Below are 27,163 nucleotides of genomic sequence, written 5' to 3'. Positions count from 1 at the left end.
TGTCAGCAGTTCCAGCAAAGAGTGGTTTTCCTTCCAAATGTCTTGGATAGTTTATTTAAATGACTGTTTATTGCCTGTGGAAGTAAAAACGATTGACCAGAAAATGTTTAGAAAATGAAACCGATCTGGGTTGCAGAACTTATCTTCATTACTACCTCATTAATCATGTCACAACCTATTCTTAAAACTAAAGCAGATGAAGTTGATGCAGTGTGTATACAGTATGCTTACATGAGGAGAAAACTGCCTTTCATGTAACAATATTTTTATTTGTACCTAACCCAATTTAATGTGACTCGAAATGAAATAATTATTTTCTGCTTTTACTCTTTACTGTATTTTCCTCCACTCATTTGCACTACTGTGTAACATTGCTGCAGTGCTGCCGACATCAGGCTGCAAGAGCAAAACTCGTGTCTGTAAATCTTCTGTCCACATGAGGGGGCTATCAGCAGGGCCTGGCTTCACTTTGGCTACAGTGCAGAGCAATATTGTATGTCCAGCAGGGCATCTAGCTGATGAATCGGCAACATTAAGATGCTATTAAGATGTAAACTAGTCGGGGGAGTCACTGTCAGAAATTCATGGCTGACGCGGAAGTGGCTAAACAAAAGTTATGATTCGCTCGCAAAGCCAACTAATCATTTTTATCCACTAATTGTTCAGTGAATGAATCAAGGGAACTCATGTTTCTATTTGTCTTTTTTAAATAAACAAATCTTTGCTATGGTCTGCATGTCAAGAGTTAATACTGTTTATGATGCTTTTTAACATTTCAGTTATTACATGAAGTGCGCGCGTGTGTGCGTAACACCTTAACACTTAACACCTTCAATTTTAAAATATTTCGCTTGACCAATTATTTGTTTTTGTTTTTATTACATCGGACATGCAGTATTTTTGTCATACAATCAAATATAAATGAAAAGAAATAAAGTAAAAAGATCAGACAGACATTTTGACGTCTTCAGGCTGAATTTCCACTGGTGGCTCTCTGGTCCTGGCAGCTGACCTTTGCTGCCGTGTCTCAAGTGTGAGAGTGGTGAAGGGACCAGAGGGAGCGGGCCCAGTGCTCGGTGCCCGTCCCGGGGGCAGACAGGTAGTCTCTGTCCGCTATGTGGGGAGCTCAGCCCCAGGGCCCCTGACCTTTGCAGGGGGTCTCCTGGATACCGGAGCAGGGGTACAGGTAACTCCACTGATGGTGATTTAGCTCAAGGAGCTGTTTCACCTTTAGCGACGCCACCCGACTGTGTCAGGGTAGATAGAGGAGAGTCAGGTGGAGCTGCCACTGTGGATCAGTTCGTCCTTCATTTCGACTCTAAATAATAATGATAGTGATGAGAGCATTTGGCCTCACTGTCTCTTCGAAAGGGCCCGCACAGCAAAATGATGAATTTATGATCAAACTAAATTACTGTACGTTTTTTCACTTTACACAATTAAATCAAAATCTATCATTATTTCATTATGTCCCGTGTTTCTTGTGGTTCTCTTCCCATCTCCCTTTCATTGTTACACTTTCGTGAAAAGACTGAAACATTTAGTTTTTTACTCAGTTTATTCAAAGAGATACAGTGTGTATAATACATTTTATTTTCACCAAGTGAAATGATGCAGCCCAACATGACATCATCCATATAAAACCATTTACCCTTTTAAAACATTTTACTTACATTTTATTGTAATTACAGTATTTACAAGTCCATTAAAAGGATTGTCTCTCAGCATAATCGTAATGGACTTAGTTATTTAAATTATCCTCATGGAAATTACTAAGTGCAGATGTTACCTTTAAAATATTATTTTTATTATTGTAACAATCAATGTTCTTAGTGCACTAGAAATCCTTCTCTTCCAAATTATCATTCATTTTTCTCATAAGGTGCAAAATGTTTGAGGTTTTTTGTGAAGGTAAACTGAGAATAAGTGAGACGTCCTCTTCCAGCCAGTGAGAATCAAAGGCATGCTGGTACCAAAAGAACATTACTGCATTTGAGGACAGTAAAGAATCAGTAATATTAGAGTCAGAAAGAGTCGAGGTTCAGTTGTCAGTAGCCGTCAAAGGGCTCGGGGGACACTGAGCTTCTCGTCGCTGTATGGACGAGGGTCTCTTCAAGGTTATGGCAGAGTTGGGGATGTCGGCGAACACCACTGATCGGCCGTCGGGGCAGAGCAGGACGCTGGAGTCTGCCTCACACTTGGTGGTTCTGCTCGGCCACAAGGCCTCCGCCGGACTGGACCTGACACCCAGACCACCCGGAGAGAGAACCTCTGTGTTCACCACTGATGCCTGACTCATCTTGATCAGCATGTCCAAAGACTGCTTTCGGCTCTCCAGCGAAGCCTTCATTGCCCTCCTCTCACTCTCGTCCTCCTCTTCCTCCCTCCTCTCCTCCAGCTCCTCGTCTTCCTCCTCCTCTGTCTCTGTGCTGTTGTCCTTCAGACTGCTGTCCTCCCTCACACCCGCGTCGCCGGCCAAATTTGTCAAGTCCCTCTTGACCGACAGGTCGAGCGGCCCTTCGCTCTGGCGAGCGGTCCGCTCCAGCGCCTGGTGTATGTGGGAGAGTTCGCTGCGGATTTTGCTCAGGTGATCCCAGAGGTGGCGCTGGGCGGGGAGGTCTTCCTTCTCAAGGTGGGAGATTTTGCGCTCAGCCTCTTGGTACTCCTGCAGCGCCTTGGAGAGGTCACTCAGGAGAGCGCCCGCTGACTCCGAGGCATCGTCCTCCGTTGTCTGGGCAGCGGACGAGTCTTGGCCATTGGGTCCTCCACACGTTGAAAGAGAGGAGGTTTCACTTTTGGGACTGGTGAGAGGGTCGTTGTACCACAGTTCAGTGGGCCGGGTCTGAAGCTGAGCGTCCTGTAAACTGTGGATAGGTGCACTTTAGACATTTTCAAACTGGACACCTGTCATGAAAAACTAGCAATTCGTAAAATGTATACTCTGCAGATATTATTACAAAAGTAATTAAAATTATTATTTTAATTGTCAATAACAAAATAAAATTTAGGAAAATCTTTACCTGTTCTGGAAAAGAAGTCTGTCCGCCGCCATGTTAAGAGTTGATGCAGTCTGAATATTCTTCAGGAGGTCCAAAGTAAAGCCCAGGGCCGGCTTCTTCTCCACAGGTGCCTCGTGGTTCCCCAGTGGGGCCCCTGTCCTCTTTAGACCCCAGCTTGCTTTGCCTTCCTTGGTTGAATCCTGCAGTTTATCCCCCGGCCTGTAGCCCTGGTCGAGGGAGTCTCTCTGCGGAGACACCCAGCCAGCAGTGGGGCCAGTGGTGGTGCCTGGTCGCAGGGCTGGCACTTTCCACAGATTGACTTTGGGCTGGAAGCCAGACAGGGGATTCGCTTCCAGGCCGTTTGTGGACATCTTGAGCGCTTTGCTGGCATCACTCTGACCGGGGGCCGGTCCGAACGTGTGCTCACACAGGAAGGGGTAGTAGAGACGAGGGGGGATGAGCGCTCTCTCTGTGTGCGTGCCTGAGGCCGGGTGCATCAGTTGAGCCGCCGACGCCAGGAAGGGAAGCTGGGCGAGCTGCGCATGGGTCTGGGCAGTCACACCCGTGGCAGGGGTGGAAATGGCTGAGTTCATGTAGGAGAAGAGGCTGGGGCTGATGGGGTAGCCCACCCCGAGCACTGACAGATTGAGTCCAGTGGGATCCTGGTAATCTACCAGGTTTGGGGGAGGAGGGTAACAGGGGATCGAGCTACTCACTCTGGCCTGAGCTCCCTCTGCTTTGGCCTTAGTGTGGCTGGACGCCAACAGCCGCCACTGCTCCGAGAGCAGCCCAGGAGCCGTCAGACATGTCTTGGAGAGCTTGTAGTGTTTAAGCTGGGCCTCTACTTCGACTGAGCGTGCTCGTAAAAGCTGATCCTCCAGGGAGAGCATGTCGGCCATTAGGAGTTCTGACTCTGGTTGTTTGATTTTCTTGGCAGCGCACTCTGTAGCATCTCCTCCGCCCCTGTCGCTGCCGGAGCTCTCCCTCGCCAGCCCGACACTCTCTGACCGCTCGCCTCGTCCTCCCTCCTCCGCATCTTCTACTCCCTGGTTTTCCCTGTCCTCTCCTTCCTCCCCCATGTTCCTCCGCTGCCTTTGTCTCTCCTCAGTCCGCGCTGCCTGCTCTAGCTCGTCTTTCCCGGGAGCATGGAGACCGTGTGCCTGCTGAAAGGGTCGCAGCTGGTCTGGGTGCAGGATGTTGCCCTTTTTGTAGGGCCAGTCTGACTCTATGAGCAGAGAGAGGGAGTTCTTACACAGGCTGTACTTCATATGGTTGTAGAGGTGAGACTTCTCCATGCACGTGAATGGACACTGGAAGCATTTGTAGTTGTAGGGTTTGCCCCATGGCCGGGGAATATAGTGAGGTTTCTTAGGCTTGCGCTCCTTGTGTTTGATGGCAGACGTCACTTTGCACGCGTCGTCCTTGGACATGACTGAGGCTTGATATTTCTAAAGATTTTGCGATTGTGTTCGGATTATGATGATTCAAGATGGATTTTTCGACTGTCTATCTTTTGTGCCAGGGTTCATTTCATTCGACGCGAGTTTTTCCACAGTTTTGCGGCGGGGCGGGGAAGAAAAAGGTCATTTCCTTGACGAACGGGAAACAGAACCTGTGAAGCAAATGAGAACATTTTGTGTGAATGAAACAGTTGAAAATCAAAAAAACTAAAAACTGATTGAAAGATTTGATCACGCATCACGTATTCTTTACTTCTCCACATCATTTTTTTGTGACTGACAAAAAAAAAGGAGACAGCTTGGTGCAAAATCGAAATATCCAAGATAAAGTTGTGCGTGCGCTGAAGGCTGCTACGTATCGTAATGCACATATGTGTAGTATGAGAGCATATTTGTTGTCTGCCCGAGTTGAGGGTCGCCACTAACCTAACTGCAGGGAGGCCCACACTGCTCGGCTCTCACTGTACCTGCCACTACTCATTAGTTCCAGTGCAGTACAAGGCGCGAGCAGGGCCCAGGGCTGGGGGGCACACGGGGACGTCACCGGGGACTCTGCACCTGTGCAGGGGGCCCTCACAACACTCTCAGGCCCACTCGAGTTTAGGGTCTTGGACCCTCGGAGGCCGGCTACAGGCAGTGCAATGAGGATTGCACGGAGGCGGGTATGTGGAAGAGAGAGGTTGGGGGTTTGAGGCCTGGTTCCTAATGAGAGCCTGGCATCATGCCCACAGGGCGTCATTAGTGCCAGGACTGGGATCTGGGTCAGGACATGGTGCATAAGTTCAACTGATCTCCTGTACCCTCATCTTACTACCTCTGCATTTGGAGTTGACTCAGACTTTGTTACTCGATAAGCGATAATAGCATGGATTACGATAGATTAAACTGAAATTATGATGAAGTGTTAAATGAGATATTTGAGATGGAATTTTAAGAGGTTTAATTGTTGTAATTGATGATTACTCAATAATAAAAAGGCTCAAAATCTCTCTCATGTTTTAATATTTTTTCTTTTTGTCATATCATTTTAGTTATCTTTTTTCCACTTGTGAAATGCGTGTCCTCCTACTATTTAGTGTTTTAAAGTGAACTACTTTTGGCATATTTTGAATTACTCATATCTGTTTAAAAATAAAACATCTCTTCTCTTTTTTTCTAACCTCTTCATCGTTTCATACTTAAAAAGACTGCAATTCAATGACAGTAGTTAAATGCAAATCTCTCTCTTCTAATCCTAGAAAATACATTTAAGCACCCAACAATAATGTGGTGGGGTTCTTTTTTTTTCATGAGTTAAACTGCAAAAAACTTTCTTTTTATTCTTCGAGCCAAGCCGGTGGGAGAACCCTGCGGTGGAAGAAGTAGCGAGGAGGAGGGTGCTCCTCAATTCAAAACACTGTGAGGCTTTTATTTTGTCTTTTTCCTCAGGTCATTCAAAGATGAAAGTGTTTTTTTTCTGTTCAGGGTTCAAGATGTAATAAATGTCAAAAAAATTAATAATAATAACTTCTGCAGCTAATCTGTGTCTTGCAACGGCAAAACATTAGAGATGAGAGGCCAGTGATGCAGGTGATGGGCCAGGACAACCTCCTCAACAGCACAAAGACACCGTGAGTCTAACACAGGGTGGCAGGCTGTTGCCCACCGCTCTCCCAACTGGACCCTCAGAGTTGGCCCGTTAGCGGCCGGCCTTTTGATTGGCTCATTTGTCCGCCCCGGGGGCTCTGACCTGGGCTTTGAGCTCATAATGGAGCCTAACAGCTGCAGCTACGAGTCAATCAATAAAAATCATTTTTTACTGTAGTTGTTTCACCTTCTCCTGGCCACTGCTACCCGCCCCACTCTCTCACTGAAGGGGCACTCTGCAGCCCCCTGCCCTCCCCTCCCCTCCCTCCCTCCCTCCCTCGCCCCTGCCCCATATCCAAACCCTGCGGTCTTGTTTTAAGCTTTTAGGGCTGACGATCAAACAAGCTTCATCGCTTGAACATCTATTGTTGCAATTAAGCAGGTTCACCACAGTGAAAGCTTTGACAAGTTACATGAAACAGCAACCACACCACTGACAGCCTACGGGACAGACAGTAAGTGGACACACACACACACACACACACACACACACAGGATGGTAAATACAATTGGTTTCAAAGCTCATAGGGTTTTTAGAAATACATAATTAAAATCAAATACTTTACCTAAGATCAGAATGATTTGATGCTTGTAAGTCTTCCTCTGGGGGAAAAAAGAGACCCTGCAAAAGAGGAAACAAGATTTAAGAATCACAATTTAATTGTCATTTATCATCATAGTTTCTTGGTTGTTAATTCATTTTCAGTATAAAAGACTTATTATTTATTATTTGATATTGCAAATCAAACAATTTTAAGACAAACACATTTTCTACAAACACAAGCCTCAAATTTATTGCATTTATAAATTTAAAAGTTATTTACTGGCGTTTAAATTTGACTGCAAAACATAAAATAATGATAATGATAATTAATGCAACCCATTTTGTTCGGTTAAAACGTGTGCAAAACTAATTTTAACAAGAATTTGCACTTGTGCAAAATAAGTGGTTTAGATAAAGGCTATTTCAAACTCAAAAGTAGGCAAAACGAATACAATTCTTCTCCATTATATCCTAGAAGAATCAACACGATTAAAAAGAAGCTCACAATCCAAACTCGTGCTCTGACGTTCCCAAAACGAGTCAAATAAAAGCTGCAGTTAAAAAAAAAAAAAAAAGCCTTAAACGTTTGCAAGCAAAATGCAATTTTGCAAGCATGTCGCGGGCTTCTTCTTAACTTTTCAGATTTCAAAAAACCCCATAACAATTGAACCTGCTCGCGTGCGACGAGCTGCACTCAGAGTAAAGAAGCGACGGCTCGTCTGTACCTCGACGCGTCCCGCTGCGGCTGCTGGCGCTCGAATGGGAGCGCAGGAGCGAGGGGCAGATATATATTGACTGGGAGCACTGCCCCGGGGCACCCCCCCCCCCCCCCCCGCATTGTCAGACGCTCTCTACCTCGCAGCCAGGATGCAATATATAACAACTTACACAATATTGACAATGGTTTGGTTAGTTGATGGCTTCTCTTTGTCGGTGTTTATCATTGTGAGATATATATATATCTTCATGATTGATTCCATATATAAACAAACTATATATAAAACAAATTCAAGCACTGGAAACTGAATTGTGAATTGTTTTTAATCAGTTACATGTTTTTCACATTATCAGCGTGCGAGTACATGTAGGAGTTCCGTCTTCTTATTTTTCTTCTTGTATCTCATCTGTGCTGATTGTTAAAATCTGTAGCTACAGTTGAAAATCATCCATTCGTCGAAGAAGAAAAAGAAGACACCCCCTGAAAATAATTGAAAATATCAATACATTTTTTCCCCCTCACCTTCCACTTGTCATAAGCCAAAATGTTTAATTTACATAGCGTGACATCCTGCAGAGCTACCTATAGAGTGACATCACAGTAACTATTTATCATATCTCAAAATACATAATGATTGCAAAATTGCAAAACCCGAGAGAAAGATTGAGGCTGTCACTGGAATAATAAGAGGAATATTCCTCACCTGTCAGGTTATTTGACAGTTTGCTATTCTTTCTTCTGTCTTTGTGATTTGCAGTACGTTATATTCATTCATATTCAATTTGGTTTTGTGGTATAGTTAAGGTGTTACATACAAATTTTGATTTAACTTTTATACAATTCTAAGCTATGGCTGATAAGTGCTGGGTATTGTGTGTAGCAACCGAGGTGTTTGAGTATAATAATCTGTCACGCGCGGAAAGTTTGTCTAGTCAGACTCATAATCATGTTTCTAATTTATACTTCCACTTCCTGATTTAAATCAAATTTTGAAAAATAATAATTTGTGGCAATAAGTGTAATTCTTACAATAACAGAATAAGAATGGGATCACTGTGTTTCATGCTTTGTTTTCTGCAGTGACAAGTGATGAGCTTTGCCTGTCAGTGAGTGTGGGTGATGTTGTTTGGAGTTCTCAGCTCCACTCCACCTGCATCCCCAACACAGACGGGGTGCTGAAGGGTTTGGGGAGGGGGTCGGGGGGGGGGTAGCATTTTGAGAAGTCTCTCTCAGAAGGAAGTGATGGTGCAGTGGTATAGGACACCGGGTGGCTACAAGACCGCATCCCAAAGCGGTGACTGACATATGTCTCCTCCGACAGTTCAGACTCTCTCCCCTGACCCCTCTCTTTGTCTCCCACTCGCTCCTCATCTCCTACTCTTCCTCTGTCTTTCCTCTCATGCTGTCTTCTTCTACTCTCTCCTCCCTCCATCCCTGGCCCTCTTAGCCTGTGGCGGGCTTTGGGTCAACTCCAGCTTCTTCATTTCCCTCCTCTGGCGGGGTGGCAAGTGCGCATGCGAGCCCCCTTTGAGAACTGTCAGTGTCCGTGTGCCGGGGAAGTCGGGGGCCCTTCACGAGCCATCAGCCCCCCTGTCACACCGCGGCGGCCGAATGGAGACTGACAGGCCACTCCATGGAGTCTAACCATCTGTACCAAATGTGACAGCAGGGGAAAGAGGATGTCTGGTAAATCAGGAGGAACAACAGGAGAGCACTGTGACATGGAGGAGCATAGAGAAGGAAGAGAGGCAGGAGAAAGACTTCTTAGAGCACGGGCACATGGGAGATGATGTCAGTTTTTTCCCGGAGAGTAGGAGACTGTTTCTGTCCAACTGCAGAGACACTCGGGAGACGGTGTCAGTTTCCTCTGTTAAGTGTAAATGTGTTGTGTCGAGTGTTTACCAGCTCCTTCAGCGCTCCCACTTCCTTCATCCTCTCTGTTGTCGCAGTCTCTTCTGGTCCCGGGAGATACTGTTGGTATTAGTGGTCCCACATGAAGTCGATGGGACCAACACTGTCTCTTGTCATATTCAAAATCGAAATCCTTACACATTTGGGGAAAAAAAATCCATGTGAAACTTCAAATCTGCCATGTTGAATTAATAAAATGTAAAATACTATGTGTACATGAAAAGAGACTAAATATTCTTAATAATTTAAGGGTGCAGCTGAATACTGTGTGTTGGTCTTAAATATTGTGTGTGAGCGTGGAACAGTGACTTCAGCGAAGTGAAAATATTATATGTGACAGTTATAATGTGAGAGCTAGTTGGAATATTACGATTTAAAATGTCAAACAATGTTTCCCCTTAATTGTGTTGCATTACTTGAAATGTATCCACCATAAAGGGACCGCTATTTTATGAAGTATTTCTCAATAGGTTGATAATGAAGGAATGGTGCTTCCAACACGTTATTATTTATTGTGCTGATGACAATCACTATTCTCCCACAATGCAACACACAAATGAAAAAAAAACAGCTGCTCACAACTGGGAAAAAAAAAAATCCAAACTAAATGGCTTTTTTTTGTTTGTTTTATATCTTTGGCCAGCTCTTGATTACTGTCTGAATTTTCCCTAATGTGATAACTAATGGTTGCCGTAATCTATTTGATGTGGAACATAATTAATTATTTTAATCATTAAATGAAAAATCTAAAAACTTTTGTATATATCTAAATTGTCTCTTCCGTCAAACATGGTTTCTTGTCGGGAGCGGGTGCCGGTGGTCAAAGTCACGTGCCAAAATGTCCTTAAGACTACAGGACTTCAGGACAGACTCGGCGCTACAGTGACTCGCTATCCGAAAGTGATGGAGTAGAAATAGACGCAAATCAAGAGTTGACGTTAACATCGCTGTCCACAGCTGGAGGTTTCTCTGAGTAAAGGAATGAAGTTTGATTTAATGTCCTCTGTACGTAGTTGTGTGTGAGGGGGCTATTTTCCAGTTCGATTTGGCCAAGCTGGTTTTCTCTATCTTTTTTGTTTTTTTTGCCCTGTTATATTTTTCAAAACTGACTGCACGTTATTCCTTATTCATCAGATCAGTAGACACGCAGCCACACTCCCGAAAGGTTAGTGTGCTCAGTTGAGTTCGTACTGCAGTGTTTGGAAAAGTAGAAATCCGAAGAAGCCGAGTCCTGCACTGTGTGAACACAGAAGTCTGCTGGCGAGTTGAGAGAGTTGCGGGGTCCTTATGGAGCGGCATCTGGGCAGGCTGACAGGAGCACTCCATTACCACTCAGAGAAAGGAACCCGAGGGCCGCAACAACACCGCTACCAGGGAGATCCAGCTGTGCAGATGCCTCCAAACACACACACACACACACACACACACACACACACACATACAAATAGACACACGGATAAACCGATGCAAATTAACACTCGCATGCATCCACCCCTCGACGAGTTGGGCTGCATATGGTGTAATAGAAAGGTATAGATAGGAAGATGGATGACTAAATAGCGACCTATAACCCAGGCTGAGTCTTCCGCTCTTTCCACTGCCTTTTGAGTTTTAGGCCTGAGGTGGAATAGCTAACAGCTCCTCTCTTAGCCTGCGCTGCTGGGCACATTAACTAAACTCATATCGCTCTCAGCCAATATCAATTATTCACCGCACCCCTCCCCTCTTTCCCCTCGATTTCAAAGGAGAGCAACTCCAACAGCCATCCCCAGCTTCACTAACACACAGCCACAGTGACTAAACAACCTCACGCCTCTGGTGACTTCCTTTGGTTTTTCTCCATCACCCAGTGTGTGTGCGTTTTTTTACGACTTCAAATTAGCCTTATATTCTTAATAGTCTTTGACATGCTAATAACTGCCTTACATCATTGTTGCAACAATAGACTTTCTATTCACTGTAGGTGCACCAATGTATAATGGAGTTTGACTTCTTTTTCACAGTGTTGGAATTTCTAGTGTTTTTTACTTTTCCTTCAAGGGACTCGGGCTGTCCCAGAGCAAGTGGAGACTCAGTATTTTTGCTTAATGACTCCTCAGCAGGACAGGTACTCGCCAACAGAAGCTCGAACCCATGGACAACATCAGTCTCTTAAATTGGAATTTTGTGGTGCCTCATGTGTGTGTGACTGCTGTGCAAACTGGAAACAATGGGAAACAATAGGCCTCCCTCTGAGACCTGGCGTGATGAGAAAGTTGAGTCACGGTCAGTTACACGTTATCATGGGATTGTGTTTAAATAGCACAGGTGTCATGTCAACGCATTTCATGTCATCCAATGCCGTATAGTCATGGCATTGATCTTCTTATCTATCTCTCAGGGAGTTGTTGAATAAACGCATTTCCCAAAAGGTGGAGGAATTCCTTTGAATGGATTTCGATTGGTCCTTAAAGCTATACCAGACTTTCTCTCTGCATCCAAAAGGACGGACAAAGTGTCCTTTGCAGAGGTGAACTGCCCCCGTAGTGTGTCAGGGAACAGTGCTGGGAGCACACTGTGAGACATTTTCAGCTTCACACTTTAATGAGCACACACAATTATACAGATGAGGGCTGGACAAACACTGGCCACTTTCCAAGGTGAAAATACACCCTTCAAAGTGAGCTGCGTTGACGTCTGAAAAGGGCAGATGTCGACATTCAGTCATGACTGGACGTATGACTCGATGGATTTTTCTCTGCAGATATCTCTGCCCTTCTCTTGAGTCCAAACATTAGACATGGATGCAACTTTGGGGCAGAGTCAGTAGGTGAGACAGGCTTGTTGCTGTCTGTCTGTCTGTCAGAGGCATTGGTTTGGAATGAAATGCAGCCGATGCCTCACATGCACTGCTTACCGGCCATATATCTGTGAGCGTGACGAGCGGCGGAGTTCACACCAACTCTTGTGCTGCGGGATCGCTGACAGGAAGCAGCTGGTGCCTCGGTGTATCCCGCTTTTTTTCGCCCACCGTCTCAGTCGCCGACCCCTCGTTTTCACCAGCTGCCCCCCAGACACACCCACAGGAGGTAGGGTCTCTCTCACCAAGGCACCTGTGGGTGTCACCTGATGGGGGAAAAGCAAGTGGAAGTAAAAGGAAGCAGCCGATTCTGTCAGAGCACATCAGGACTGCTGTCCATCATGACGCTGACCTCCAGGGTGTGTGCGTGCGTGTGCATCTATCAACAACCTACCCAGTGTGTGTGTGTGTGTGTGTGTGTGCGCGGGTGTATAAGTATGTGCAAATTAAGTCACTGACCCACAGGGAGAGTATGTGAGTGTGTGCATATGTTTGTTCATCAATGCAGGGTGTGTGAGACCATGTGTGTACATTAGCGCCTTGATCCCAGTTAGTGACTGTGTCCGTAAACACATAGACCTCGAGGGTGTGTGTATGAGTGTGTATGAGTGTATATGTGTGTGTGTGTGTTTTCCATCTCAGTGCAGTGATCTGTATAAGATAGCTGCAGTAGCTGGTAGGTGATTGACAACCCTCCTGAAACCAAAGTTGCTGACCTCGCTCGGTATCCTCACTTTGAGTTCTGACGAATTCCCAAAGTGCAGAGTATCCGTTACCTGTTGAAGGTGTCCAAAATCTGAATGCTTACGCACATGCTAATGTCCATATGTGTCAGGACCACTGTGCCAGCATGTCCTTGTGCCGGGACCCGGGCTTTTATTCCCTCAGCAACAGGGCTCAGAGCAGTACCACACTCTGGGGACCAGGGACTAGAGGATGGTGTCAGTCAGTCCCCCTCCCCATGTACACCCCAAAGCCCGTGGCCCCTCACCTCCCCCCCACCATCTCTGCTTTTGAGCATGGGTGTGGGGGTGTGGGTGGCAGCAGGAAGAGAGAGAGGGAGTGAAAGATAGAGAGAGAGAGAGGGCGAGCGGGAGCGAGGCTGCACTGAGCTGTTAACTCCTGGAGGACGGCTGTTCAGCTCTGGCTGTCCAAGCGGGAGAAATTAAGGGAGACAGGGACCAAAGCCCGTCAGCTCCATCCCTAAGGGTGCCTCGGCCTCCCAACTACAAGTCCATGCTTTAGCAAACCATATGTTCACCCTCTCCTCCGCCTCCGCCCCCCCCACCCCCACCCAGTTAGCAAATAAACAAGTCAGGAAGCCATAGCTAGAGGGAAGTCGTTTCCCTCTCACTGGCTGTTGTTCTCACTGCTGCTTGGAGACTCTCCCCTCATTCGTCCCATGATTTGGAGCTGTGATACGCAGTAGTGTAGATGGGTGAGGGTAGATGCGCGATAACATTCTCTCTTTTAAAAAGTGTCTTTGTATCCAGACCCCTCATTTCATTGGATTTTTTTCATGTTTGACAGAGATATAGAGACTTATGGTCACTTGACGTTTTGGAGATATATACAATGCAGAGGACTAACAGAGTTTGGTTTGATAATCAAATTGATTAAAATGAATGTACAGACAGTTGTGCACCTCAAGATTTACATCCATTGCCTGAGAGACGTAAGCGTGTGGAGGTGAGGAAGTGGTCCATCAAAGTCCTGCATTTAAAATTAGCCTTTTTTATTGACAGAAACTATGAGCTTTCACTCTTGTGTGTTTTAGTCACCTGACTTATAACCTTAATGATCGGCCCCAAACCAAAATCGGTAGCATTGGACACAAAATTCATGTTGTCAAGGTAGTAATCCAGGGTTTTTTAGAGTCGTCCATACGTATCCGTTTGCATATTTGGTACCAGCCAAATTAATACTATATAGTGCAAATAACAGAAAACAGTCGTGGTCTACCAGCAAAGTATTGGTCAGGTAGCCTATAGTTTATCAGTCCCAGTATCTCCACTAAAAATGACAATAGCTGCTTTCAGACATGCACTGATGCCCAGGCATTTCCCTGAACTTTTCCAAAAGGGCTGTATGTGAGAACGCAAATATCTGCAAATGTTGCTCCGGACATTTCCCAGAATATTTCCTGCCGGTCCCCTATTAAAATTTCTCGAAAATATCTGAGTCAATCCATGCGAGGATACAGCAGGAAAACCTCCGGAAGATTCACGGTGTTGCTGTGAACGCGGTTGGGTTCATGTGTGAAAACAGCTGTCAACAGTATGTCTGCAATGACTTACAGGGGTATGTACACAGAAATAATGATTCTTGAGAAGCCAGACATTGACATCTACTTGGTATCCCTAAGTGTGAATGCACAGTGAGTCTCTGCTGGTTGTTTTGCATTCTGATAACTACAGGAATTCACTGAAGAAATAGTCTGACAACAGAGTGTACAGCCATATAACGCCCGTGTGAAGCTGCACTTGGGCCCAGCAGTGCTTTGAGCTACATGCTGACAATGACGATTTCAGTCTGGGGAAAACGGGTGGGCCGACCAACCCACAGACCAGCATTGCCGTCCTGAGAGTGACACATGCTTAACTAGAATTTTAACTAAATCCAGAATTGAAGGTGCTTTTTACCTTATTAGGGTTTTTGGGGAGAAATACAATTCAACCTCGGTCAGTCCGGTTTTCCAGGGGGTGAATGGGTCCCGGACAGATGGGCATCGCATGTACAAGGTCCGCCGAGTCAGTCAGTCCTCCCTTTGGGCAGAGAAATTGTCCAGAGATGGACAGCTGTGCCCTGGGCAGGGCATATAGGAAGTGAAATAACACACAGTATTTATGGCTCCCTCAGGGTCTTGCGACTCACTGACCTGGTGATCCTGCATCAGACAGGCAGACAGTTGCCAGTCCAAAGTTTTTCACAAGGTCAGGCACCATCCATCATAGTTTTAGTGTTACAAGACTAGTTGGCAAGCTTCACTCATTTCTTATTTCCTACAGACCTGGAACTCGAGGTTTCTGGGATGTGTTTTTGGGATATAGCCGACTCTATTTAATATGTCTTTCCCTGTGAATGTCCATCCGCCTTTTGTTTTACTGGAGAATTCACAAGAAAAACACGAAACAAGGTCACTGCTTTGACTCGAGTTGGGGATGTTGCAATCTTACAGTATGGTATGCATCAGGACATACCCTGGTAGGCAGCATCTCATTCCAATGCTAATAAATATATATATGTGTATATATATATTTTTTAATATATGTTTATGTGTGTATATATATGTGCATATGTGTATATATATATCAAAAGCTTCAGTTCACATGCTGTAATGTAGCTCACTGCCGTATTTAAAGGTTCACATAATCCACGAGTTCACCTGATCTAACAGTGCAGTAATTCAAGTGTGGTTTTGGATTTGAACAAGCCTGAGTGATCATTTGCAATTTTGACATCCTGATCACATCTTTATAGATTTTGTCCTCATTGATTTTCTCAGTGGCTTGGTAACACACACACACACACACACACACACACACACAACACACACACACACTCACAAGGACACGAATAGTGACATGACAGCCTGCCTCACTGACTGGTCCATTGAGTCATCAATGACCTTCCGTGGGATTGGAGTTGCCAGGCCAATTGACCAAATCACTGATCTTTAAAAGCAGCTCTGCGGGCAGGAAGGAGGAGGAGGGGGTGAGTGTAGCACTAAACACACACACATTGATGTACACGCATGCACACACACTCCATCCACCTCACTCTCTAATCAAGGAGCAGGCAGGCGGGACTCTGGGTCGCCACAGCGACACTAACGAGAGGCGACAGCTCCTCGGTGCTCGGGGCAACGACCAGCTCGGCTGTCGAGACCGCGGAGATAGTCCGCCAGGCACGCACTGAGGCAAGGTTTGCTGTTTTGGGAGGAGGAGGAGGAGGAGATGGGAGAGGGGACGGGGAGGACAGGGAGCGAGCTGGTGGTGGTGTAGATTCATGGGGAGTTAATGAGTAAGCATGAATCTGTGAAATGATACACACTTCTTAAGATCCAATCATTTACTTACAATCTTTAAGCGCACATGTATACAGTTGTACACTTTTTTTTTTCAATAGAAAATATACACATCACATCATACAAACACAAGCAGAAACACACACACACACACAAGCACACAATCTGAACTGACGCGTACCCTCACCAAGTCATCCAGCCCTGGGGCCTACTTGCAGAGTGCCGATTCCCCCTCCCCTCTCGCCCAACTCCAGCCCCCATCCCTCACCCCCCATCTCCTCTGCAAGACAGTTTAACTTCTGTCATTTGGGTGAAGCAAGTGAGTCAGTCTGGCGGTGGCGAGAGGATGTGACAGGACGGTAATGGACAGGACAAAGAGGGGATTTATGAAGTATTAGTAAACCTTAATAATTCACTACACGAAAGACCCCGGGAGTCCCCCAACGACCCCCTGTCTCTGGCTCCCATCCCAGCACTGACGTCCTGTCTCTCTCTGTCTCTCTCTCCCTGTCTCTCTCTCTCTCTATCTCTCTGTCACTGTCAACAGTCAAAGTCAAAGAAAACAAGTAGAATCCAGAATAATATTTGCAGCCTGTCAGTATAATGCTAGACATTTTTTTCTTCTCTTTACCCACTCGACCCAGCAATTGACAGAAAACCACAGGGACTCTAAAAGAATATACATTCTTCAAAAGTGACATTTCATGCATTTTTTTCCAAATCTCATGAATTACACTGTTCTGATTTGTATTGAATTATGACTCTTAATGAGAACTCGGGCTGAATGAGTGAGGACATAAATTGAGAAAACCACCTCGCCACAAAGTGCTTTTAGTAGCAATCTGGAGTTTTCAAATTTCCAAATAATCGTCATTAGCAGTTAAAAGGCTTTTGGAGTTCAATCAAAAAATCGAAGAAAGACTTTTAAGAGACATTAGTGCTTAAGGGGAAATGAGTGTCACTCATATCTGCTGCTCAAACAAGACCAAAAGGTTAACAGCAACACTTAGCCCATCACCCAGAGCTGAGGGTGATGGGGAGGACATTAGGTTGTGCAGATATTTGGTCGCATTCCTGAAATCCTGGACATATTGAAACTCTGACCTGATGGTGCTCAAAGTGATTGCAAGTCAACCTGAGGGGGTCATAACTCTCTGTACCTAATTCATGGAAATCTCTCCAGTAGATGTTAGGGCATTTTTGGAAAATACAAAACTGTCAACCGCATGGCATGAGAAAAAAAGCCCACACAATGTATCCAGACATTGTCAGAGGGAAAAGGAATATCTGGAACATAATCAAAAAACGTCACAGGTTCACCAAAGTCAATAGGCTTCTTGTGATATTTGGAAGAAATATGTTAGTCTGAACCAAAGTGGTGGACTGGAGGGTGGAATAAAAACTTATAGTTCAGCTTTGAAAGCACCGTGGTCAAATAATTCCACCTGCTAAAAAAGAAAAGTCCACAGTCTGATGAATACCCCTAGATCAAAAAAAATGAGGTCATGAGCAATCGGTTACTTCAGTGTCATGATTTGGTCTCCTCTCTCACCTGTCTGCGAAGCAAACAAAAGAACAATAGCCACTGTCTCTGATTGGTGGATCCTCCTCCTTCCTCACCACCACCGGCCCCCAATTAACCGTGATCAGAGTTTAGCAGGTCACAATCGGTCAGACAGGTGGCCTAAAGGGAAACACACACACACACACACACAGAGATATCCCCGCGCACACATCTCCATCCCAGCTGCTCCACAGTGGGTCCATCACCAAACAAACAGCGTGGAGTTAAATCCCTCTCTCAGCAGCCATCTCTGAGAAGACGGCTGTGAGTGGCAGGCATAGTCATTAGATCCTTGGATACCCCCACTGGCTGCTCTTTTTACCCTCTTTTGTGTGTGTGTGTGTGTGTGTGTGTGTTTGTGTGTGTGATGGGTGTCAGCACTGAGGCCTGGTCCAGTCTGCTGTGGCCTGGTGTGACAGCACTGCTGCCTGACCACTCCGCCCCTGACCCCCTCTCTCTTGCCTGGATCGCCCCGAGAGACATGGAGGGTGATGGGGCCTGGCACCGCAGGGGCCTCCCTGGCTGGTGCCTTTGCTGGTGGTCTCCGTGGCCTATTAGTGTCTCGCTATGGGCCTGTCAGACTGACAAAACAGGGGCCTGTCAAATTAAGTAGGGGCTGAATATTGGAGATATGTATTCAAACGCACCAAGGGGAAACGGTGGCGGGGAGGGGTGAAGAGAACCAGGAAGAGGAAACCACCGGTGCTAATGTCGACGCTAAGTGAGAGTGACAGGTTGAGAGCTGATCGGAGGTTGGGGATGGAGATAGCGAAAGAGAGAGAGAGAGAGAGAGAAACAGTAACAGTAGATGATAATGGTGTTGTGGTTGTCCTGAGGAGACTTGTTAAGGGGCCAGTCCAGACAGAGGCAGACAGCCACCATTCCCAAGGATCTGAACGCAGGTAAACTGCTGAAGTTTGGCCCAAACAGCTTGGAGTTACAGCACTTCCACTTAATGAGATCAGACTGATGAGCTCCGTGTGCTGATGTGTGTCTCTGTATATGCAACAATGAAGCATTCCCAAACCACAAAAGTCTTTGACTGGAACAATAGCTATTTCCTCTGTTGGCCAACGCAAGAACCCAAGGCTCTTTTGACTTTTTGTGTAAGACATGCACATGAAGAAAAACAAGCATCTGGCACAACCTTTTCATATCATTACACCCTAACTTGAACTTTTTGTCACTTCACTGTTTGTGCTACTTAACCTCTGGAGACAAACTGGCTCCTCGCGCTTCAGGCCAAGCCATTATGAAGTGTACCAGCGCTGAATCTCGATGATATTGTCGGTGTTGGAAACCAGCGGCTCGGCTGAGTCAAAGTGCGTGGACATGTCTGAGTCCCTGGTGGTGGGACGCTTCGTCTGTGGGCTTCACCTCGTGTTCGGCTCTCAGGAGACGACCCTGAAACCCGGGGAGCAGGTGAAAGATCAGCAGCGGGATCAAGTGTCATGGCAGTTGTATGACAAAGCCCCGCGTGAACATACATGTGTGCGTATCACGCGGGGAGCTGTGGCGGTGCCTGTGTGTTTCGGGGAGAGCTGCGACTCTCCCTCTTATGTCTCCGCGCGTTGCTGCGACAGAGAGCCTGATGCACAGTGGCAGCTCCCCCCTCGCAGCCACGGGCCTGCCCAGAGCCACTGCAGATGATAGTTTTAATTGCTTTCAATCTTTCAGGCTAGTCCCTGCCCAGTGGCGCCGAGTGCTTGTGTGTGTGTTCGTGCATGGGTGCGATGGTGTTTCTGCATGTGTGTGTGTGTGTGTGTGTGTGTGTGTGTGTGTGTGTGTGTGTGTGTGTGCACATGTGGCGTGTATATGTTGAGCAGCTATTGTCTGTGGGTGCTGTACACATATGTGGTGTGTGTTTGATGGATGTGTTGGTCCATTATGAGAGGGAAATGAATAGAGAGAATTAAGGCCTGGCAGTGATACATCTGACGCGCGCTACTGTGGAAGAAGATGGAGAAAAACGAATGTTCATCAGACTGCCTCCACTGTGGAGGCTGAGTAACCAAACTAAGGGCGAAAAGGTGAAAGAACAGGGTGGGTGATTAAATAGAGCCCCCTGCTTTTCCCATAAAGGTTACGTGTCTTTATAAATAATAAAGTTCAGGGTTTTCATGCAAAGACCTCAAAACACGCACTCACATCCTTAAAAGCATTTTAAACGCGGTGAACTACAAAACCAACTGATCAATAATTCAGGGCGAATGTCGAGATGGCATAACAGATCACAGAAAACAGCCTGCAATTAAAATGTCATTTATTCCATATGTGTGAATTGAATCACTTCTTCACGGCGACTTTAGCACCTACAGTGAAGCAGAATGGATGTGGAGCAGCAACCTTCATCGTCGGCTCATGTGAAGTGTTCTGCTGTGGAGGGAGACTGGTCGTGGCGAGTTGTCCACAACGTGGCCGCCAGAATGAAAGAGAGTAGGAAAAAGATACGTCTTTTTAATAAATTTGATAAACTTGTCTGTTTCCGCTTCTGTTTTACAGCCCAGTCACATGACATTTGATAAATTAATGTAGAGCATTTTGTGCAGCTGGGAAAAGATCGAGGGAAAAACACGTTCTGAAGCTTTCTTCATAAATTTATTGAAATGCTGTGGCTTATCGCATTCATTTCCAATGTCCATGTCATTCTTTATTATGACTCCAGACTGTATGATTTCTTAGTTTAACAACACAACAGATTAACCAGATTTTGTCTTTTGGGAAAAAATGATGTTATAAAAAAAAGAGTGTAACAAGGAAACAGACAGATAGATAAATAGATAGATAGATAGATAGATAGATAGGTAACACACAAATTAAGAATAGTTAAGGATAAAAGTGTAAAATAGCTATAAATATATGAAATATATTATAATTATGCTTAGCCTAATAACACATGGTAGAAATAGGATGAAATTACTATATACGTGTTTATATATATACAGTACAAGGAATCAGAGTCAGTAAAGTTAAAATAAAGTGACAAATCCTGGAATAATTAATCCTTTGAAATAAAAAGGCTTTGTGTTATTGCCTCACAAATGATCTCATAATTCCTCTTGTTCACAAACCAAAACAAAAAATTACAAATCAAAGTTCTAAGCTGAACTAAAGATCAACGGTCTCTGAACTGCTTCAGAAAATTTCACCCCATGAAACCGCATCCTCCACTGACCTACTGCAATCCGTTTACACTGGGGCACATGTACAACAACCCCTTTCCTCCCTGCTATTCTTTTCATATCTACACACACACAAACACACACACACACACACACGCTTATACACACACACACACGCACATCTGGCCGGGGGGTAAATTAACTAACATTCCCACAGAGGCTAATCTCCATCCATTTAGGGGGCTGTAATATTTAATCAGGAGGCCCTGGACCGTCTCCCGGCACCACACGCTTGTGGCACGGCTCATATGTTCACAGGAGAGGCCAGCCCAGAGGCGACGGAGGGGAATTCGCTGCTAAAAGCCACAATGCATTCAACCACAGAGCCTCTCACTCTCTTTTACGCTCTGATGCTGCGCTCCTCTGGGGCGGGGGGGGGGGGGACAGGAAAACAGTAGGACAGTTGGTACTGGGATGGTAGATCTTGGAATTCTGGCTGCAATTTAGTTTTTTGTGAAATGTGCTGTTTACAGTGCATTACAGTGAGTAAACTGACTTGAAAAATGTTAAGTTTGTGTAGTGCCCCTTTAATTACCTGCCAGTTGAGAAATCATCTAATTGACTTGAAGTCGACAAAGTTGTTTCCATATTTGATGAAGGTATTATTTATCACAGAGCCTCTGTTTTGTCAGGTATACACCCCCCCCCCCCCCCACCACCACACACACACACACACACACACACACACACCCGTGGTGTTTCAGTATTAGTCTTCCTGACACGAGCTGCAGAGCAGCGTGGTCAGAGGTAGACAGTGCGGTGTTCACCGTCCTGCCTGGAGGTAACAAACTGCTCTCACAGTCCCACACAGCAAAGGTCAGGTCTCGCACCATCAGTGTGAAAAGCCTGCACTGAAAAGGTTATAGTCCATCTGTTTTTAACAGGTCAGGACTGACGCTGCTTGTGTGTGTCGTTGTATATGTACAGTACAGACAGTGTGTGTGTGTGTGTGTGTGTGTGTGCCTGACCTGACCTGCAGCAAGAGAATCAGCGTCTGCTGTGATTTTGTGTTTCATAAACATAACATCTACGTTCCTATCATAACATCGAGTCGAGCGATAAAAGTGTTGTGCGCGTGGCCATTGTAGTGCCTGCTCCCTGATTCAGACTGACTCTAATGGGAAGGCCTGGTGAATTTTTCATACAGCCCAGAGGGGCAGGACGAGTGACCATGCTGGAAGATTACAGACTCTGAGAGAGAAAGAGAGAGAGAGAGAGAGACATTCAGGTACAAGCTTCACCCTCCATCCGGCTGTTGGTGAACATTTGCTAAGAAAAGAGTAATTGAACAAAACTTTAAAAACTGAATATCTGGAAAAACTTAAATGATGATGATAATAATAATAAATAAGGCAAAACATCAAGAGAAATATCTGAATCAAGAAATGTTTTTAATCCTCGTGTGTTCTATAGAAAACCAAAGATGCTCAGCCAGCGAACTGTAATCTTTCTGACAGGGATCTTCCACATTTAAAAAAAAAAAAAAAGTGAAGTAAATTCTAGCCTAGCTTTGCTCCGCTCGTCTGTACATGTCTTTGCTTTTAATACACTGATTCCCAGAAGGTGATGTTTAAAATATGTAAATTTTATATATTGTTTTTCATTAATCATGTGATCTTTAATTATCTTTCAAGCATTTAAATCTAATGAACAAGTTCACCCTGATGATCCTTTGTGGGCTTCGTGAACAAAAGCAGACTGAGTGATGCTCAAGAACTCAATTTAATGGGCTGAAATTTCTGCAAGACAGCTCTAAAAAAATTATCCATCTGTTCAATGCACACATGCCACGGCTCAGTCAGATAGCTCGTAGCACTGTCTCGCGTATGCAAATATGTTTTGCCTGGAAATCTATTTGGAGTTGCTCGAAGGAATCCAGAACGGCCCTCCTTCTGTCTCCCCTCACCCCGGCTCACGCGGGGCTCCCTCTTGCCGTCTATCTCCTCTCGTGTGGAAAATGTTTTCACCAGCTCCACACGCATGGACATGCAAGTCAACGACAGCGCCTTACCTCAGACAGCTTAAACCACCATGGGCCAATATGCAGATCTCACAGGCCCACACTGGCGGCCCTGTCCGCAAGCAAGACAAGGAGCCCCTGCAAGTGTTTGCTCGGTCGGATAAAACATGCAATACTGGGACACAGAGGGAATAATTATCCACTCTGAGAAGAGGCTACTGATTGTCCTTCTGGTGAGGGCTTCAAGTCCTTCAGTGCAGAGCAAGTGGAGTGTGAGGCCCCGGAATACAATCTGGCTGAGAAAAAGTCAATAATCATGAAATGAGAAAGTTTCAAGTGTTTATAACATAAAGAATATGATCTGATCTACTTCTCTCTTTTTTTTACAGGATGTTGGTCTCTTTATTTGTCACTCATAATTTTTTTTTAAAAATACAAGTTTTCTGTTTTCAAATTGAAATGGCTTCATCAGTAGAGATGTTTGCATGTATATGGAATTAGAACCCCTTTTGGGCAGAGATGCAAAAATGAAAGAAATAACAGACCGTCTGTGTGTGTGTGTGTGTGTGTGTGTGTACCAGAGGGCTAAGAAGCCAGGCTTGGGCAGATGGTCCACAAAGGTGTTACAACACAGTGAGTGGGCACTGCGATTGATGCATTGCAACATTCAAGAAGGTGGAACATTTGGCTGCTGACCCGCAGTCAGAACTCATTGGCCCTGCCTCCTCCTTATTTAGCTGCTTGCGAGAGGGCCGACGGGCGATTTGGTCGGAATAAACACACAGTCGGAAACGCAGCACTTTCCCACCCTCAAGGGAGCCTGCACGGGCTGCGCGCTGGAAACTTCCTCCCTCGCCTCTGCAAGGAGGTCAGAGTGGTGGTGCAGGCAGGGAGGATGAGTGCACGGAGCCGTGGAGACCAGCAGAGATGACGGCACACTGGAACTTAGGGTTACTGTGCTTCACTTGGATGGAGAAGATCTGACCCTGGGATCATTCTGAGGGGCCTTTGTCAGAGAAGCAATATGACTTGATATCTGCAAGTAGCATTTAACACATCCATCTTATTATGTCGCTCTGCCATGGTTACCTCTAGAACAGTGGAGAATGGAGAGAGACAAAAGCCTATAAGGAAGGAAGGGGTGCAAAAGCTTTACATGAGAGCCCCCCTTTCATTTCAGTTCAAAAATCAACTTTTGAAAAATGGTATTTTATCAATGGAGTACAAATATGATGAAATTACAAAGTGCATCCAACAAACAGCTGTCATAATGAATTTGTGTTTTCTCTGTATACATTTGATTGATGGAATAGTGAAAGCATCTGTTCTTTAAAAAAAAAAGAAAATCTCCCCTCTGTGAAGTAAGAAAACAGATTATTTCTAAAGTGTGTCCAAAAAAAGGATTATGAAAAGGAAGCTGCCAGAGTTCAAAGACAGAATGTTCTCTTTAATTACAAACATTATTAGTTATGCACATGGCAAGATTTTATTTCAGACCCGAGAGCGATCTTACATCAGTTAAAACATGGAAAATTCATGAGCGGGCACAGTAACCGAAGGCCACTTTATGGATGTCAAACATGATAATTGCTGTTTGTCTCTCGCTGCAGTTAAATCATTAAGTCTGCTGTAGAAATAATGCATCCTCCAGTTCGCCGCTTTTAGTGTCTCGTTCAGGTTTTTGTCGTCAATATCACTGATCTGCAAAAAAACTAATGCTGAGAAATTTTCAGTGCATGGTAACTATTTGTTTTAAATAGGCTTGTTTTTGTTACAGTATGCAAAGCAACATTTTTATTTTATTTTCTTTAAACTGATAGTTTAAAGGTGTCATGTCTCAAGTCAGTTGTGATTTGCTTTTAAATGCAATATGGTGTTATTGCCGATGCAAGATTAAATCTTATCAATTTGCTGTTGGCAAATGTTTCGTTTAAAATGATCTACAAAATCTAAATGCTCTGCAAAATCAAATCTATTTGAATTGTAGCAATCAAACGTTTTTTGTTCCCTTAACATTTAAATCATTTATTTGTGGATGCATGTGCAATGAAGCTCAGTTTGAAACAAGTTTCTGTTTGATGCGAACTAGTGCAGACTGCCACCCAATGGATACATCTGGCACATCAACGTTTTGTTCTTGATTTTGTCCGTTCCCACAGCAGTCCGAGGATAAAGCTTTGCGATACAAAGAGCGACTAGTGGAACTTAAAAACATGCTGAATTAGACATCATTAATTGAGTTAACATGTAGCTAAATATTCTAGTGACGCATTAAGATGTAAAACCGCTGACATCTGACTTCTGTGCACGACAAAGTACTGGATTTGGTTACTACTGCATATTGCAGGTGAATGGATAGAAGCGACTATGTAGTTATAGGGAGATACTGAATATCCCAAACACTCCTGCTCTCAATTTGAGTTCTTTTAGGAGTAACCGTTGAAGGGTCCTGACATTAAACAACAGTGAATCTAAGGAAGAAAACCACACTCGTCACAATCCGTCCAAAACACACCTCTAAAGCTTCATCCCGCTCGGCAATCAGCTCCACCCCGAGTCAGTCGTCGTCCACCACCATCACGTTCCCGTTCAGCTCGTACTCGATAGTGGCCCAGTCAAAGATGTTTCCCTTGGGGACCTTGTGCCCATAGTGCCAGGCCTGGATCGTGCTCCTAGAGAGCACATAGTCCCACATGTTCAGATCGGTCACCTCCCCGACGAAGCTCTGCACGGCCTCCAAACCCCCCAGGTGCTTGTCGGGGTCCTGCCCCAGGAGGATGGTGCCTTGTGGACGGATGGTGTGGCCAGGTTTGTAGACCTGGTAGGTGCTTCGCTTGCCCTCCACCCAGAATGCAGCGAGGCCGGTGCGAGACTCCCAGGTCAGGCAAAGGCTGGTGCGGAAGGTGGTGAGGGGCGGCAGGTGAAAGAAGGCGCCGTCACCGCTCATGTAAAAGGAGATGCGGCCGTCCTTCTCACGCCACACGTTGAGTTCATCGTAGTCGGCCGTGCGGTAGGCGAACAGGATGATCTGCCGCTCCTCTGGCAGCTCACTGGCCACACGCATGCAGAGTGTGAGGGCCGTCAGCCCCATCTCCTTCTGCGGGATCAGGGCCACAAAGCTGAAGTCTGTCTCATATGGGAAGACCAGGACCTTGTCCTGCAGACCCACTGTAGGAACACAAACAAGAAAGAAAGGATAAAAACACTAAATATTGATCAGTGTGAGAAAAACATACATGTTTGAAGATAACGAATCAAATCCAAATGTGTCTCTAATGACAAATGACAAGATTGTCCTTGACCCCCTACCTTGTGTTCCTGAGGAGAGACTGATACACAGTCCAAAGACACTGAGCAAAACCACAGCAAACCTCTGTAAACACACAGAACATCCACAATCAGCCATCATCCACTTGAGTCACATGAAAGATCTACTTCAGTCAAAAGTTACAATAGAAATCATCTTTTCTTACCATTTCGACGTTGTTTCCTTGTTGGTCGATGTTTCTAACTCAGTCCCAACTCTCTTATGACCCGTGGCCAGTCCTCTTCCCTCCTAGCACAGGGCCTGACGTCAGCTGTGCAGCGGACGCTCTGACAATAGGCCTGGTGTGTGAGGGCCGAGTGACACTGTCCTGTGCGTGTGACTGATGCAGACACACAGCGTTGCACCTACAGTATGTGTCCACATCACATGACGGGTCAGTCGACAGATGTTCGGAGCAAACATCTGATCTGATCCATGGCAGAGATTTATTTTCGTTTTTTTGCAATTAACAGATCTGTCGCTGAGATTATTGATGGAGGTGTGAGCAGCTTCACTTCTGATGGTCAAAGCTTTGACAACTGACTTTTGGAAAACTCAGCAGCAACACACCTTGCTGGACACAACATCCCTGGTTACTCTGGACATACTTGGGAACAGTTGCACTGGAATTACTTTTCACTGAAGGGACAGTCCCTGAGAGAAATAGTCCTTTAAGAGTAGAGTTTAGTAAGTCTGATAGTTCCTGCCATTTGAATATATCAGTGCCCATAAGATTATAAGCATGTTAGGCTTTAAATGTCTTACGTTCAGGAAGACAATCTCAATTTTTTTAACCCAACCTCAAATCTAGGAAAAGGACGTTTTTAACAGGGACACCTTGACACTTGACATTTTTTGGGGCTGTGGACAATATAACAAAAACATCTGCAATAATAACAAGAACACAAACGTTTGCCAAGGCCCTAACAATCCACCACCTATAATACAGCTTCACCCAAAAATCGTGCATTCCCGTCTCCATCTCACAATTTTAAGAAACCTTGAAAAAATTCCCGGAACCAGATC

At 45.2% G+C, this 27,163-nt stretch overlaps 2 protein-coding genes across 2 annotated transcripts; both read right to left on the bottom strand.

Annotated features, from left to right (window-relative positions):
• Nucleotides 1-1,570: 1,570 nt before the first annotated feature.
• prr35 (proline rich 35) lies at nucleotides 1,571-6,718 on the bottom strand. The gene is made up of 3 exons (XM_035613978.2): nucleotides 6,652-6,718; nucleotides 3,021-4,611; nucleotides 1,571-2,864 (listed from the first exon to the last, which is right to left on the bottom strand). Exons 2-3 carry the CDS (start codon nucleotides 4,427-4,429, stop codon nucleotides 2,042-2,044), a joined length of 2,232 nt encoding a protein of 743 aa, XP_035469871.1. The 5' UTR covers nucleotides 4,430-4,611; nucleotides 6,652-6,718; the 3' UTR covers nucleotides 1,571-2,041.
• Nucleotides 6,719-24,256: 17,538 nt separating this feature from the next.
• crp1 (C-reactive protein 1) lies at nucleotides 24,257-26,413 on the bottom strand. The gene is made up of 3 exons (XM_035613897.2): nucleotides 26,304-26,413; nucleotides 26,140-26,203; nucleotides 24,257-25,998 (listed from the first exon to the last, which is right to left on the bottom strand). The coding sequence occupies exons 1-3, from the start codon at nucleotides 26,304-26,306 to the stop codon at nucleotides 25,388-25,390; spliced, it is 678 nt and encodes a 225-aa protein (XP_035469790.1). The 5' UTR covers nucleotides 26,307-26,413; the 3' UTR covers nucleotides 24,257-25,387.
• Nucleotides 26,414-27,163: the final 750 nt, after the last annotated feature.

The sequence above is a fragment of the Scophthalmus maximus genome, chromosome 16 (assembly GCF_022379125.1).
Source record: "Scophthalmus maximus strain ysfricsl-2021 chromosome 16, ASM2237912v1, whole genome shotgun sequence".
Lineage (NCBI taxonomy): Eukaryota > Metazoa > Chordata > Actinopteri > Pleuronectiformes > Scophthalmidae > Scophthalmus > Scophthalmus maximus.
The sequence above is the reverse complement of the archived record's forward strand: the minus strand, read 5'-3'. Positions and strand labels throughout refer to the sequence as shown.